This window comes from Pleurodeles waltl, chromosome 3_1 (genome assembly GCF_031143425.1).
Source record: "Pleurodeles waltl isolate 20211129_DDA chromosome 3_1, aPleWal1.hap1.20221129, whole genome shotgun sequence".
NCBI lineage: Eukaryota > Metazoa > Chordata > Amphibia > Caudata > Salamandridae > Pleurodeles > Pleurodeles waltl.
Window position 1 is genome coordinate 1,298,367,549 of NC_090440.1, and position 17,454 is coordinate 1,298,385,002.

The 17,454-nt window shown below is 47.2% G+C and overlaps 1 protein-coding gene across 5 annotated transcripts in view; it reads right to left on the bottom strand.

Annotated features, from left to right (window-relative positions):
* CLASP1 (cytoplasmic linker associated protein 1) overlaps positions 1 to 17,454 on the bottom strand; it is a 1,131,138-nt gene that overhangs the window by 648,471 nt on the left and 465,213 nt on the right. For all 5 annotated transcript variants that reach the window (XM_069224628.1, XM_069224627.1, XM_069224630.1 and 2 more), the window contains exon 12: positions 10,567 to 10,712. In XM_069224628.1, the coding sequence (XP_069080729.1) occupies positions 10,567 to 10,712 (146 nt within the window). The remainder of the gene's footprint in view (positions 1 to 10,566; positions 10,713 to 17,454) is intronic.

Here is a 17,454-nt window from a genome sequence, read left to right on the forward strand (position 1 = left end):
CAAACTACAGAAAATATACTGGAACCGACCAGAACCAGCACAGGAAGGCAAAGAAACAGGAGCGAAGACACCATCCAAACAGAAAGTGTTGCAGCGCAAGGAGAGAAAGAATCACAGCCCTTAAATAGCAACAAACAGGAAGCGACCGAAAGGAAGTACAAGGACACCATCTTAGATAGGGAAAAGATACATAGAATAGACTGGACTAGGAGCCATAGAGAGCAGGGAACAAGGAATGCTGGGAAAAGAAGGGAAATATGGGAAGGGAGATAAAACAAAGGAAGGCACAACCAGAAAAAGCAGAAAAGAAAAGAACAGGTGAGTGGGGGGGGTCAGACCTGCCTGTGAGCGCGGTGTAGGAAAGGAAAACGAGGCCCCATGCCCAATTTGGGGCCTCGGAGAATGCAGATCAGCCTAGGGGCGCGGTGCGTCTTGTGACCGCGTGCCGCAGCCCGAGCCGAATGTTCGGCTCGAGACACGCGCGCGGCGCGACATTCAGTGGCGTAGCCTTGCTCGGTGCCGAAGTTGTTGCTTGGTCACCGGCAGTCTTTTTACAGGTGGAGCCATGGCCTTCCGGCAGTGGTGCCCCCAAGGCCTTTTGTTTGGGCTTGGACGGGGCAGGGGCAGGCGTACTCACGTGGTGGCCCGCGCTGATTGGTCTATCGTTGTCGGACTCGTGCTCAGAGTCAGACCCCTGAATGGATACTGCGGTGTGCATCATCTCCTCCTCTTCTGCGTCGAGGCATTCAGTGCTTCTAGACGCCATTTCCAACCTTCAGCTCTTCGGTCTCGTAGAGTCTTCTTCGAGCGGAAGGATCTGCAGGCCCCGCACGTATCCTGTCGGTGGTCTGGAGATAGACACAGGTTACAGACTAGATGTTGGTCTGCATACGGGAACTTGGCGTGGCACCGAGGGCAGAATCGAAACTGGGTCATGAGGCTTCAACGAGGCTTTGGTCGGGCTTTGGTCGGGCCGACCAGGCCTGAGTTGGGCACGGGTGCCCAGAAGGGCAAGTAGAGAGCTGTATCCGCCGGTACCGAAGTGTCGATGATAGATTCAACACGACTGAAAATAATACCAATGAATTTAGAGAGTTTGTAGTACTTTTCCGACTCGAACTACCGGAGCAAAAAGAAACACATCTGAACCCAATGGCGGAAAGAAAACAATCTAAGATGGAGTCGATGCCCATGCGCAATGGAGCCGAAGAGGAGGAGTCACTTGATCCCGCGACTCAAAAACACTTCTTCGAAGAAAAACAACTTGTAACACTCAGAGCCCAACACTAAATGCCAGGACATGTGCATAGCATGTATATCTGCAGCTACACATGCCATCGAACATATATATACACACATATTATCTATAACATCAATAGTACTCTTGGTATGACCAGACAGGCAACAAGGAGGCGGGTGGGACTGTGAGGAATCCACAGGTAGCTACTGTATCCACCAGAAGAAGCGTTACTGAAGGTAAGTAACTTGTTCTTCTGATGGATACAACTACCTGTGGATTCCTAACCTTATGAATAGAACCCCAAAGTAGTCCTGCACTCGAAGTTCGGTGCCAGACTGGTCAAACCAAGAAGTCCTGCAAAACAGAATGGGCAAAATGGCCATCCCTCCTCAATTCCACGTCTAAACAATAATGGTTTGCGAAAGTGTGGAGGGAAACCCAAGGTGACCCACCTTGAAAGCGTCCTCTTGTGGGCGGCTTTGCCCTCCATTTTGCCCACCTATCCAATGAAGAGCTGATCATCAAATCTGAAGTCTCTCGTCCTTTCTATGTAGAAGCTCAGGGCCCTTCTCGGATCCAAGCAATGCAGTCTTTCCTCCTAGTTTGATGGATGGAGAGGTGGGTAAAAGGACAGAAGAGTTATAGATTGTACCTGATGGAAGGAAGTAACTACCTTAGGAAGCAAAGCCGCCCTGGTTCTCAGCCCCACCTTGTTTGCATGAAAGGTAGTTTTACGCTAAGAGCATAAAACTCACTCACACGTCTCGCGGAAGTGATGGCTGTTAGAAAAACTGCCTTAAGAACTAAGAGCCTCAACGGGCAAGTATGCATAGGCTCAAACGGTGAACCCATCAAAAAAGTTAAAACTAAATTAAAATCTTACTGAGGCATTACAAACAGAGTGGAAGGAAACTTATTTGTCAACCCTTTAAGGAACCTAAGAACTATAGGGGTCTTAAATAAAGACGGCTGATCAAGTAGGCAACGAAAAGTCGACAGTGCCAATAAATACCCTTTCACTGTTGCTACTGCACAACCTTTCAGCCCTAAGGAAAGAGCAAACTGCAAAATGTTAGGTAAATGGGCCTTTAAGAGATCGATTTGGGTCTCTCCACACCAACTAACAAATTTTGCACATCTACCGGCAAAGACAGTGTCTGTGGAGTGTCGCCGGTCAGATAAGGTAACATCCACTATTTCTGGAAATGAGAGAAAAGAACTCAGATTGCCATGTTCAATCTCCAGGCATGTAGGTGCAGGCTCTGGAGGAGGGGGTGTAGAACCTGCCCCTGCGAGAGGAGGTCTGCCCTCTGAGGGAGACGGAGTGGAGGGCACAGTGAGAGTTGAAGGTCTGTGTACCACACCCATCTTTTGCCAATCCAGGGCTATTAATATGACCTGGGCCTGGTCTTGGAGAATCTTTTCCAGAACTTGAGGAATCAAGGGTATGGGAGGAAACACGTAAAGCAGTCGGTCGCTCCAGGTCAACTGATATGCGTCCCCCAACGCCTCTTGGAGGCTGCAGAAAAATGAACAGCGTGCGTTCTTGTGAGTGGAAAACAGGTCTATCTGAGGTGCTCCCCATATCCGGAAAATGTGAAGGACCATGTTCAGATGGAGATGCACTCATGATCAGCCTAAAAGTGCCGAATGAGACCATCCGCACATACGTTGAGAACTCCGGCCAGATGGCTTGCTACTATGCAAATCTGATGGTCCTGTGCCCTGGACCAGAGGCGCTCTGCAGAGAAGGTACGACCCCCCTACTCCTTCCTGCTTGTTGAAGTACCACAGCGCAGTAGTATTGTCTGTTAAGACTTGTACCGACTGACCACAGTGGATAGGAGGAAGGCCTTGAGATCCAGAGGTATCACCTGCAATTCCAACAGATTGATGTAAAACATCTGTTCTGCTGGAGACCAAAGGCCTTTGATCTCCAGGTCCTCCAGATGAGCTCCCCACCCTAAAATGGAGGCATCCGTTATGACTGTGATCACCGGAGGTGGAAGACAAAACGGCCATCTTCGAGAGAGGTTGCCGTCTACAGACCACTATCGCAGATCCACTGCAGCGTCTCTGGAGATCGTTATCAACTCCCAGAGATGCCCTTTGTGTTAAAACCACTCCTTGCAGAGGCACCACTGGAGAGCCCTCATGTTCCAACGTGCATGAGTGACCAAGAGAATACAGGAAGCAAACAGATCGAGCAGACGTAGGACCTTGAGTACTGTAAAAGCCGCTCCCTTTTGAAACACTGGAATCATCGCCTGAATGTCCTGAATCCTCTGTGGAGAAGGGTAGGCTTGATTCCAGTACTGTCCCTGTGGACAGGAGGTGTTGAGAGGGCTCCAGGTGAGACTTGGCACCTTTACCTTAAAGCCCAGACTTAACAACAACTGGGTTGTCACCTGCAAATGATGCAGCACGAACTCTGGTCACTCAGCTTTGATTAGCCAATCGTTCAGTTAAAGGAATATAGATATTTCCTTTCTTCTGAGATCCGCTGCAACCACTGCCATCACCTTCGTGAAGACTCGAGGTGCAGAAGTAAGACCAAAAGGAAGGACCACAAACTGGTAGTGCTGTGACCCTACCATGAACCAGAGATACTTCATGTGCGACTTCGGAATAGGAATATAAAAATAAGCGTCCTGCAAGGCGATAAAACCATCCAGTCCTCCTTGTTCAACGCAAGAAGCACCTGTGCTAGGGTCAGCATTTTTAACTTTTCTTGTTTGAAGAGCCAATTCAAAATCCTCAGGTCCACGATAGGCTTCAATCAACCATCCTTCTTGGGAATCAGGAAATACCTTGAATAATATCCCTGACCCCTTTCCAGCTCCGGAACCAACTCCACTGCACCTTTCAACAAAAGGATGTGCACCTTCTCCTGAAGCAACAGCAGAGGCTCTTCTGAGCAAAATGAATGGCGGGGAGGGAAGGGGGGAGGAAACTCCTGAAAGGGAAGGGCATAACATTTCCTCACTATGCTCAACACCCAAGAGTCCGATGTTATTAACTCCCACTCATGTAACAGCCTTCCTCCTACGGGTAGGGCATGCTGGTAAATGGAGTGAAAACTAGGGCTGCTTCCCTGGCTGGATTCCCCCAGAGAATGAAGAGGAGGAGGAAGGCTGCTGGATGGCTCCCCGCATTCTAACTCTCCCACGACCCCTATAGGAACTGTAGAGAGGGTTGGCAGGCTGTTGGACATGGGACCGCTGCCTCCCACAAAAAGGACGACCCATGGCCACCCTCTGAATCTGCGGAAAGATCTGAAGGGCGTAGAAGAAGCCTGAAGGTCCAAAGATTTTGCAGTGGCTCTGCGATCCCTGAACCTTTCCAGGGCGGAGTCCGTCTTTGCCCCCAAACAATCTTGCACCATCAAATGGGAGGTCCATCAAAGTAGCATGAACATCAGAGGAAAAACCAGAACCTCCTAGTCGCAATGGAAGCCCTCATGACTGAGTACGCAGTGTCCAGACCTTACTGAATCACCTGCTGAACTGTCGCTTTACTGTCCTGCAACAGTTCCCTAAAATGTTCCTGTACTTCCTGGGGCAATTTAGGACAACCTCCTCCGCTGTATTCATTAGGGCATAAATGTATCTTCCCAGGACACAAGTTGCATTCAGCAATTTAAAGGCCATGCTTCCTGAGGAGAAGCATTTAATGGCCAACTGCTCCATACGCTTTGACTCCCTATCAAATGGTGTTGTAGGGAATTATCCCGGCGCCGATCTTGAACAACAACAAGCTTGTACCACCAAGCTTTCTGGTGTTGGGACAAAACATTGTGGATCACCCAGAGCAACTTTGTACCTTCTGGCTAAAGTCTTTGAAACTGCAGATGAAGTAACCAGTTTCTTCCATATTTCTAACACAGGCTCTGTCAAAGCATCACTGAATGGGAGAAGGGGCTCTGAAGAGGAAGCTGATGGATATAAAACATCTGTCTGAATATTGGTTTTTAACTCCGACGCAGGCAGAGGCAAGTCCAAAAATTCCTTACTAACCACCCCATGGTAGGTAGTCACTTCTGCCAAGAGTTAACCCCCACAGGATAAAAGCTCCCATTCAGGGGACATACCCAACCCACTAGCAGTATCTAATCCCTGGAAATCATCCAAAGGCTCAGGAATTTCTCCTCTAGATACTGATGCTCTTCCAAAAGTCTTAAGGCCTTCCTTCTAGACCTTAGCCTAGACTCCAAATGCGGCTTTACAAGAGAATTAATCGACGTCGACAACACCCTTAAAGAAGAGGGCAAGACTGGTGGAGGAGGAAGATCCGAATCCACAATCCGTGCCGGAGTAGAGTGCCGAGATTAATCTGATGCTGGCATTGGCACTGTCATCTGGGGTAGAGGTGGCAACATCTTCGGCGCCATGCCAGTAGCATCAAAAGGTGTTGCTGGTAAAAAGGGTATAAACGGAGCCTGCTTATATGGCCCTAACAACCCCAGCATAAAAGCCAACGGACCCGTGGGACCACCATGTGCACTAGAGGGGACCATTGCCCTATTACAAATGCTAAACATAGCGTTCAGGAACAAAGACGGATCCAATCCCAGACCCGGAAAGGCAGGATACTCTTGTTCCCCTTGCAGTGGCAAGGCTGGATCTGATGCCCGTGCCCCAAACTCCTGAGCTTGGGAGGATGCAGAGGAAAAATTAGTTGTTGGATCTGCAGGCAACTCTGAGATCTCAGTCAAAATGTGTGGTTGGGGAGTCACAGTGGGGCTGACTTCCCAAGTCGTGCGGCGCCGAGACCTCAAAATCAGAGACACCGACAGATTCTGGATGAGCGGCGCCGCGACTCATGATGCCGATGATGCTTCTTGTGAGTCCTCGATGACCTGTGGAACTAAGTGTCCTGAGTCCTCTTCATGAACCTCTTTTCTCCTTCTTAGCCTTTGAAAGAAAGAGCTTTGCCTCTCTCTCTCTTTGAGAGCCATGTGTTGGCAGGAAGAGCAACCTGCCACGTGTGATCCGAGCTCAAACACCAGAGGCAGTTTTTGTGGGGATCTGTCACCGACATATGGCCCCCGCACTCGCTACAAGGTTAAAACCCGGATTTCTTCGGTGGAGATACAGTAGCGCTACAAAATAATTCCCTTGATACAGTTGAGATACAACGGAGAGGTAGACAACTATTAGCGTCGAAGCCACGGAAAAAAAGAGTACTGAGGTCAGCAAGCCGGTGAGGACTTCTTATGGCTCCGATGACGTCAGATGGAGTCGCGTGCGGAGTCCTGCAATTTGTGATGTCCTCGTCGACGTGGAGAGCTACGAATTTTTTTTCCATCAAATGCTGGCGCACTGGGAGAATTCATAAGGTGAGGAGTCCACAGATAGTCTTATCCATCAGAAATTGCCATTTTATCCCGCTCCTATTGGACCTTCACTGACTTCCAGGGGAACAGAGGATTGCATATAAAGTCTGGTGTATCACATTTAAGGCCTTCAGGATCTGGGCCCATAATTTATCTGATACAGAATACAGAAATATACTCCTGTTTGGCTGCTGTACTCCTCATCATACAACATGTGATAAAGGAAGGGTGGTATTATGTTCTCTGTACTGACCCATAGCTCTTTGTATCTCTCTTCTTCCCGCTCTCCACCTCACCCATAATTTCATGAGGTTTAGAAAATATATAAAAATCTCATTATTCAAACATGTCTTTCATTTATGGTAATTAGTAAGGTAGTGATTAGTCAGAAACAAGAAACCTTAGGGCTAAAGTGCACTGTACAAGTTAAAGCACAACACTTGAATTCCGCTCCAAGGAGTGAATCAAAGAGGCCATACTCTTCAGTGTTTTTCCATGATACATACTCCACTTGCCAGGACCCAATATCCATTCCTCAGGTTTCACAGCTTTTTCAATTGTCATTGTGTTCCCTGTGAGATCCAATCACAGTGCGGTAATGAACAGCATCAGGGATCTCGTCCCAGCTGTGTGCACCTCTTCCCATGTTGGGAGTCTCAGCAGTATCCGGTGCCCTTTACCACCTGTACTCATTAAACAGGAACAACAACTCCTTTCTTATTTCTATCTCAGACAGCACAGCCCAAAATAATTGCAGATGGGACATTCAAGAAATTGCCCTCTCAGGCTATTCACTCAGCATTAAAGGACAACGGGACACACAGCTTCACTCAACCTAGGGTGTTATTTTCACTGTGGCGCCATGTCTGCAAATTGGACCTGAGACAAAACTGGGCTTCATGGAGTCCTTTGGAGGTCCAATGGTAAAAGGATGCTTTTCACTAGTGTGGGACATGTGGGTACATCCTCTGGAATCCTGATCTGGCCATTGTTTTAAGGTAGCCACAGTTATGTTCAGCACACATGGGGAGGCAACGTCTCCTTCCCTGAAGGCTGGCAGCAAAAGCAGAACTGGTAAAGCCCAACCTCACTTCTGCTCCATCAGCAAGTGCTGCTTTCTGAGGAACTGCCACCATCAATGTTTACCTTCACAGTGCATGGACAGGTACTGTAGCTTACAGCTTAGGCAGAAGGGTCAAATGAGACCACAGATATTATTAAGGCCCCAGCGACACCCACCGCCCTGCCTCAGTTCAGAACCACAAAGAGCACTGCTGCTATTCTGGCCCCTGGACCACCCCAGCCTGTACATTTTTAGATTCTCTATTCATTCTTCTGTACAGTACACTGGATTTCTGGCCATATCCATTCAATAAGGAAAGTGCCAGCCCTACTGCTCAAACTCCCAACGTTGACTGCTCACTCCTCAGCCAATGGGAATGCACTTCATGTCACTCAGCACACTGTCTATAGTAAGCACTTAGGCCTACGGAGGGGAGTTACTTGAAATTAATGACAGCATCTTTTGGTTATGACAAACGAAAATGAGGACCAGTGGCATGATTCAATGGACACTATTTTGAATGCTCCCATATTTTGGTATTCATTCTCTATCTGTAACTGGTGTCATTCTAAAATGTTTGTAACTCGCATGTGTTCAACTTTTACGTCCACCCTCAAAGCAAGCAAATACTGCATAAACATCTATCGACCTAGGGCAGCACTCACACGACTGACAGTAATGCAACAATGTTTCAACAAAGATTTTAAAAATATTTCTAGTGTTTTCTTCTTCTTTATTGCTCTTATGTTTTTTTAGAAAACACAAAAATCCTTACATTGGAGCATCCATGGCAAACATTTGTTTTGTTTTGCAAACTTAGACTTCATTAAGCCAGGACAGTGAGAGGGAATCGATGTTCATAAGTAGGAGGCTGAGGGTGTGGTTCTATGCTCTGCCACATACATGTGGGTACAACAAGCAAGCTGACCCCTGGCATCACTATCTGAAAGCATGCTTATAAACGCTAATTAGTCTTTTTTATTTAACATATAGACAATTTCAACATTTATGCAAGGAAACTAGCCAGGAGTTCATGAGCAGTGAAATGCAGGAGTGTCAGTTAGGATTTCACAGTGTATCACTTTAGAATTTCAGTGGCTTTTACGTTGTGTAATGTAACCAGGAGGTCACTGGAACCATAATTGTTATTAAGGCTTTCTGAGAGGAGTTTACGTAGAAAAGAATTGCCTTTAGTCATCAAACATTTTATTATTGGGCCTTCAGCCTTTTTAGTGGGTTTTTAAATTTCAGGAGACACCTTTCGCAAGTGTCTTTCTTCAGTAGAACGTTCTTTTGTTGTCAATGCAAGTTTCTATGTTTTTTGCTTGTTATCCATATAACGGGACTGTTTTAAATAGTTAATGGTGCAGTTCTTGTCATGGTCGGCAAAATGTGCCTATGGAGTCCAATGTTGCGCTGATAGGCTATTGTATGTGCTTTTAAATGCAACAAATTTAGATTGTTAAAACAGATATGCCTCCTCAAAGCTAGATTTCTTAGCTCTTGTGCTAAGAAAAGATTGCCCCTTGAAGGAATATTAAAATATAGTATTTGGCAAAATTAAAAGCTGTACCATGGCTCCCAAAGCGACGAGTCTCCATAGTTAAGAGAGGCATCATTAAGCTGACATAGCATGTTAACAATGGCATGAACATATTTTTAATCAATTTCATAAATGCAAATTGAGTGTCAAAGATTTTGTTTTCAGTGGAGCTAAATGACGAGGACGGCAACCTCCCAGTCCTAATGATTTCCAGATATTAGCAGGCCTCAACTCACTCACTTTAAGGTAACGCTGTACAAATGCAGAGAACTTTTAAATTTAGAACCAAAGATTACAAATCTGGATTTATTAGTCGAACATATATGTTGAAGATTTCCACACTATCTACCTAATGCACAAAACACCCTCTAAATATTTATCCGAGTCTTATCAAGAAGTAGAGTGAAATCCTCATATTGTAAGACTAGTATCAGAACAAAAAGATTCCCTGCCACTAAGCCCACTGCCACACGCATATGGTCCACAACTACATGCTGTACATGGAGTTCAGCAATGCACATTGACATCTGCGCTCAGGGTCTAATGTAAGGCCAGCCTCAAACACTTGTCCCAACCACACCATGTGGCTTGACAGACGTGGCAAATATAACTTGGCGGGTCTAGTGTCAAAATATCTCTATATTTTCTTTACATCAATTGGCACATATTTAAAAACGAGCCGACTTTCACCAAAACAAAAAGACTAGGCTGCGTCATCTCAACCCAGAACGGTGAAAACACCAATCAGTGAAGTTTGCTGCAAGTGTGACATACATTTACCTTTACTAAATAATAGTATAAGGTTCAGCACTTTTTGTGAACCATCATCATTTTCTAATGAACTTAAGCCCTCCTTAATGTCTCTTCATAAGAATCTTCAGAACCAAGAAGGTGCATAAGTTATGAAAGTTATTTTAAAAAAAATCTTTTATATGGAGAGACTGATGTAACTATAAACAGTCGTTACCCACATTGTAATATTTTGGCAAAATTGTTTACCACCCAATAAAATTAAAACTGCACAGGAGAGCAGTAACCACCATAATGCCTGCGCCTTCCTTCATCTGATCTAACAAGGAGAAATGTTTTCAGGAAGTGTTACTTGAGGTGATGTACCTATATGAAAAAGTCTGTAGCATTTACAATTACGAATTCAGTGGTGTGCATTAAACAACAAAAATAAAGGGGCATAGTCCAGTCACTGATGCAAAGACTTAATTTCATTTACCTATATTTTGGTTGTCATTCCTCTTCAACGTATAGCTCAGTGGCCTTCAAGGCGTCTAGTTCCCGTAAGATCCACATGAAATAGGATCAATATCACCAACAAATGCTATGTTTTACTGGACAATACAATTTTACAACTCAATACATAATTAACTTACCCAAAAGTGATGCATGCTTCTCTGACTACTTGAGAGCGAAGGTCTTTTGCAGACAGTTTAAATGCTCCGTCCAGCAGGCGCAAAAGTTGAAAGAAGTTTTCATTGTCTGCAGCTCCACAGAGGAGTAGGGATCTAATTTTCTTAAGCTGTAAACAAAACATTTGCCATTTTACACAAAACACAAGAAAAGACGATAAACAGGTCATATGCCTAGTTTTATTGCTCAAAATATACATAAACTGAAAAAATTGCACACAAAAAAAACAACACAAGACAGCGCTGTTTTCAGCACATGTAATACAAGGGCAGGTAAGTGTGTGAAACATGTTAAAATAGTACAGGCAGCAAATGTCCATCTGCAAGGACTTAGGTCCAGGAATATTACCACAAATTAGTCCAAGTATGTCCTGATTCTGTGTGTTGACAGTGAAAACCATGCAGAGCTCCAAAGCACAAGAGACCAGGCCCGACTTCATACTCTGGAGGAAATTCAGATTCAGCACATGAGAGTAGATGCCGGTGATAAGGGTTATAAGTAATGCAGTCCTGTATTTTTTTCTCTGCACTTTTCACCAGGAAAAACTTCTTTATTAGTGTGCACAGGATAAACAGCAAAAATGGGCTAAAAGACAGAATCTCTGCTGATCTCCTAGAAATCATCATGCACCATAGTATCGGGACGTTCAGGGGGTGTACTGCATCAGGTGTTCTGGGACTTCCATAATGGGGGGGTTCAACTGCATTTTGCCAAGCACATTAGAGGGTGATCAGAAGCATTGGAGGCCCGTCCCTTTTCTAAGAGTTGTGTTCTGGTTGGAAGCAGGCACTCTGTGTCAGCTTTAGCCCAGGAGGGTGAGTTGGGCTGCATTCACCAGGATGTCCAGCTCTCACTGGAAACCCAACACTTGTGTGAAAAAGCAATAGGGGAATGGAGTACTGAACACTAGCTCTGGGGACATCAAATATTAACGTTGGCTCACTGTGGACCATCTTCTGCTCATGTTCCCACCCGCGCAAACCCATGGATAGTGCTCGGCAGTGGGGGGAGGTACATCTAGTCCAAACCTCCTTTTGATTTACACTTTCAAGAGGTTAGGGGTCTGGACACTCCAGACCATGAAGCAATACAAAAACGTCTCGGACAAAGTGCCCCCCTGCAGTGCCAGCCCAACAAGGAGAACAGTCCAATGATGAAGCATGCCAAAACTTGTGGGTGTGGCTTGTGCTTCTTAAGAGATATGCCTCTGATGATCTTCCGGTTCGATACACCAGGTGTGGTTATATGGATCCATTTTGTAACGAAGCAACACACCCATTTGTTTGTTAAGTGATACACTGAGGGAGGAAATGTGCTGGATAGCAAATCCTCTCTGTCTCTAAATGTGCAGGATCACAAACCTAACAACAGAAAGTTATGGATATAAGAGGCAACGTTGATTGCCATGTTCGATGTATAATCAAACCAGAAAATATGAAAGGGCAGATTTAGGCAGGTGAAAGGAGTAGAAAGTTAAATACGGTATTGTCAGACAGAAGTGCTGAGGTTTAAATTGTACCTCACCAATACAAAATATAGAATTGTTAAAGTACATAGAAGTAATTTGGTAAGCCTTGCCTCATAATTGTGTCTTTTTCAGCTACATAATTCCAGCGGCCGTGCATATAACTAAAGCACTTCCATTTACCTTGTCCCTCTATCAGCAGCCAAAAATGAAAATGTTGTCATTTAGCAGACTAATTTAAAACTGCCATGCTAATTCCAACAGAATACCACTTTCCCCACCCCACCATCAGAGTAGCAGGCTGGCTAACACAATTCATAAAATAAGACAGTCACGGAGGATAAACTAGAGGGTCACCAAAACATATCAAGAGTGTTCAAACAGTCATAGTGCAAAAAGGATGTTAAGTTGGTCTGAATCATGGTCATTATTACAATAAGGAGAGCTTAATAAAGCATATACAATTATCATATAAACCCATTAAAAACCTTTATCAGAAAAATACGTTTGTCATTAGACTGTAATGCTCAGAACAGCCCCTAGAGGACACCACAATGAAAACAGCATCAGTAACAAACATGGTCATGTTACCATATAGTTTGCCAATAGAGGGGTAACCACATGAAAAGAAAATGACAAAGTATTGCAGTGTAATGTCCAAGTTACTTACCTTCGGTAACAAAATATCTGGTAGAGACATATTCTAGTTGCAGATTCCTTGCCTTAGAATTTCCCCCAGGCGTCACACTGGATCCGGAGATTTTTCTTCAAGCAATAACCTTGCGCACTGGCAGGTGGCGTCAGTCGATTCCGCTGGCGTCGTGGTCGCCGTGATGACGTCAGGAGTAGTATATAGACAATGCCCTCGCGCAGTGACGTCAGTTTCTTTTAACGACTTTCCACGCCAAAGTGCAGAGCCGCTAAGAACACTGAGATTGGTGCGCCAGAGCTAAGGACCTGAAAGGGGGAATCCCTGTCCCTGGAAATCAGTTCATAAGCGGGGAGGATGGGTGGGTGGTAAGGAATCTGCAACTAGAATATGTCTCTACCAGATATTTTGTTACCAAGGGTAAGTAACTTGTACCTCTGATAGAGACTTCTAGTTGCAGATTCCTTACCTTAGAATAGATACCCAAGCAGTGCCATCCTCTGTGGTGGGCTGCGAACCAAGATTATACTAGGAAGTCCTGTTAGACCGAACGACCAAATTAGCCGTCCCGACAAACCTGACTGTCCAGGTAGTAGTGCTTAGCAAATGTGTGCAGGGACGCCCACGTAGCTGCCTGGCAGATATCCAGGACAGGAACTCCACTTGCTAACGCAGTGGAAGCAGCAGTTACTCTGGTAGAATGAGCACACAAGCCCTCAGGGTTGCTTCTTGGCCAAGGCGTGGCACATTTTGATGCAAAGAAGCACCCATAGAGAGATGGTACGCTTTTGCACCGCCTTCCCTTTTTTTTCGCACCCACATATCCAATGAAGAGTTGATCGTCCACCCGGAAATCTCTAGTACAATTAATGTAGTACGCCAATGCTCTTTTTGGCTCCAGACGGTGGAGTCTCTCCTCCTCATCGGAAGGATGTGGGGGTGCATAGAAAGTAGGCAGAGTGATGGACTGGCCTCCATACAAGGGTGTAAACACCTTAGGAAGGAAGGAAGGAAGGAAGCCCTAGTGCCCAACACTACTTTGTCAGGGTGTACAGATAAGTATGGAGGTTTTGAGAAAGGGCCTGAAGCTCACTCACCCTGCGAGCAGAGGTGATAGCAACCAGAAAGACAGTTTTGAAGGTGAGTAGCCGCAAGAGAAAATTATGCATTGGATCAGAGGGGGTACACATCAAATAATTAAGTACAAGATTAAGGTCCCAGTGAGGCATGATAAATGGAGTGGGAGGAAATAAATGGATGAGCCCTTTTAGGAATCTACTCACAACAGGAGATTTAAAGAGTGAGGGCTGATCAGGTAGCCTAAGAAAGGCCGAAATGGCAGATAAATACCTTTTAAGGGTGCCCAAAGCAGAGCCCTGCTGGGTCAAAGATAGAATGAACAGAAGAACCTCGGATAAAGGGGTGGAAAGGGGATCAACAGATTTGTTGGAACACCATATCACAAATTTATTCCAATGACCGGCGTATACAGTTTTGGTTGATGGACTCCTGGCTGCGCAGATAACATTCAGACTTCGGGTTGAAGGGCAAAAGCCGTCAACTTACGCAGCTCAATCTCCACGCATGAAGGCGGCGGCTGGACAGGTTCGGTTGAAGAACCGTCCCCTGTTGCTGCGACAGAAGATCCGCCCGAAGAGGCAGTCTGACTGCAGGATCAATGGACATGCTCAATAGCTCTGGATACCATATTCTCTGTGCCCAGTCCGGAGCCACCAAGATGACTTGGCCCCAGTCGTTCCTAATTTTCTTGAGAACTCTGGGCAGAAGAGATATAGGCGGAAAGGAGGTCGGTGTTCCACTCGAGACGAAAAGCGTCTCCGAGCGAGTGCCGCCTTGGAAACTCCAACGTGCAAAACAACTGACATCGCACTTTCTCTGAGGAGGCGAACAGATCAAACCAAGGCTCTCCCCACTGCTGAAAGAGACTTTGCGCCACCTCCGGATGGAGACGCCATTCATGATCAGCTGTGCATCGATGGCTGAGTTCATCTGCTCTGGCGCTGAGGGAGCCCGCCAGATTTTGAACCATCAGGGTACTGCCCTGATGTTCCAGCCATGTCCAGAGGCGTAGTGCCTCTTGACAAAGGGTCCAGGAACCTACTCAGCCCTGTTTGTAAGAGTACCACATGGTGATAGTATTGTCCATGAACACCTGCACCACTTTCCCTTGGAGAGAGGGAAGGAATGGTTTCAACGCAAGCCTGATCGCCCAGACCTCCAGCAGATTTATATGGAGCCCAGACTCCGCCGGAGACCAGAGTCCTCTGATCTCCACCTTTCCCATGTGGCCACCCCATAAGGGAGCGGGATCTGCTGTGGACCCAATGCGGATTCGAAAACCACCCGTGCAGGTCTTTCGCAGTCCCCTCCGAGATCTGGACCAGGTCGGAGAGATTTCCCTGATGCTGCACCCACTGGAACTTCAGGTCCCACTGCAGAGCCCGCAAATGCCATCTTGCATGTGTCACTAGCAGGATGCAGTAGGCCCTGAGGCCCAGCAGCCTCAGAGTCAGTCTGACCAAAACCCAAGACCGAGGCCAAAAGATCGGAATCATAGCCAGAATGTCTTGGACTTGCTTTTCTGGGAGGATAAGCCCAAAACTGCACTGTATCCAGAACCGCTCCAATGAAAGGGAGCTACTGAGGGGGAGTCAGGTGTGACTTTGGCATGTTTATAGTGAACCCCAGCGTGTGCAGGAGGTACGCCATAGTCTGAAGGTGGGAGATGACTTTCTGGGGCAAGTCTGCTTCAACAGCCAGTCATCGAGGTAGGGGAAGACTGAGACCCCAAACCTGCGCAGCTGAGCTGCAACCACCGCCATCACTTTCGTGAACACCGAGGGGTGCTGGTAAGGCCGAAAGGGAGCATGGTAAATTGAAAGTGCTCGTGACCTACCACGAATCATAGGTAACGTCAGTGGGCAGGCAGGATGGGGATGTGGAAATAAGCGTCCTGCAAGTCCAACGCTACCATCCAGTCTCCTGGGTCCAAGGCAGATAGAACCTGAGCCAGGGTGAGCATTTTGAATTTCTCCTTCTTGAGGAAGTAGTTTAGGTCCTGAAGGTCTAGGATAGGACGTGAGCCCTTGTCCTTTTTGGGTATCAGAAAGTAGCGGGAATAACAACCACGATCTACTACTGGCACAGGGACCTTTTCCATAGCTCCCTTGGCCAAGAGAGCTGTGACTTCCTGGCGGAGAAGCACCAAATGATCCTCTGGAAGGTGATTGAAGGATGGTGCCATGGGTGGTGGAGCAGATTCAAAAGGGAGGGGGTAGCCCTTTCGAACGACCTTTTAAACCCACCTGTCCGTGATGATGTTTTCCCAGTAGGGCAGGTGATGGCGAATCCTGCCACCAACTGGACAGGAGTGTGGGAACGGACTAGGAGGGTTTGGAGGCTGCAGCGGGGGCAGAGGTGGACTGGGCGACCTCTGGTTCCCTGTCCCACAGCCACGTGGGATTCCGCGTCCCCAGCCACGCAGAGGCTGAACAGCGTGCACGTTGTGGTGGCTGGATGGAAGACACAACAGGGAGCCCCTTCCGTGGATACGGAAGGGGCGAAAAGCGGACTGTGGTGGGCGAGGGGCAGAGGAAGGACCGAGGGACCGAGCCGTAGCCCGGGAATCCTTGAATCTCTCTAAGTCCGAGTCCGCTTTGTCTCCGAAGAGAAGGGAGCCATCAAATGGAATGTCCATGTGGGACTGTTGAACATCCCCAGAAAAACCAGAAGTACGTAACCAGGTGTGGCATCGTAAGGCCACAGTCGTAGCAACCGATCTGCCCAGAGAGACGGTCGTGTCCAGCCCACAATGGATTGTGAACTGGTGCCGCATCTCTCCCATCGTTCACAGCTTGGGTGACGATAGCACAGGCCTCCGCCGGCATCTGCGTCAGGACTTGCGCAACAGTATCCCACAAAGAGTGGGTATGACGGCCCAAAAGGTATGCAGTGTTCACAGAATGCAGCGCGAGACTGGAGGAAGAACACAACTTCTTGCCAAACTGCTCCAGTCTTTTGGATTCCTTATCCGGGGGTAGGGAGGGAATGTGCCTGAAGAAGAGGAAGCCTGGATAACAAGACTCTCAGGCGTGGGGTGTTGGGACAGGAATTTAGGGTCGTTCGGAGCGGGCCGATGGCGGCGTGCGATAGTCCTATTCACAGGAGCCCCTGTGTTTGGTTTGGACCATGTACCCAAAAGGACATTGGTGAGGGTTTCATTTGATGGCAAAAGGGGTTCTGAAGTAGAAGCCCCAGGCTGAAGCACCTCCGTCAAGAGATTAGACCTGACCTCAACAGTGGGAAGCTCGAGATCAAGGACCTCAGCTGCCCCACTGACCACCATACCATAAATTGCTCCCTCCACCGTAGCCACAGGAGGAGGAGACAGCATGCCAGTGTCAGGAGAAGTATCCAGACCACTGGCTTCACCCAATTCCTGAGCCCAGTCCATAGAAGGATCATCCTGGTATTCATAAGGGTCCAGGGACCCCTCCAATCCCTCCTTATAAGAAAAAGGGTCCGAATCCGACCTGGGGCAAAAAGGCCCCATCGAAGTCGAAGACCGAGTCTTCGGGCATAAGAATTGGGTCAACTTCGAAAGTGGGCACTACTGACGTAGGGAGCGTCGATAATCGACCCAGTGCTGGGGAAGGTCTCAAGGGTGCGACCGGCACCGGTGCGGATCCGCACACGGATCCGGAGGTGACCTCGGTG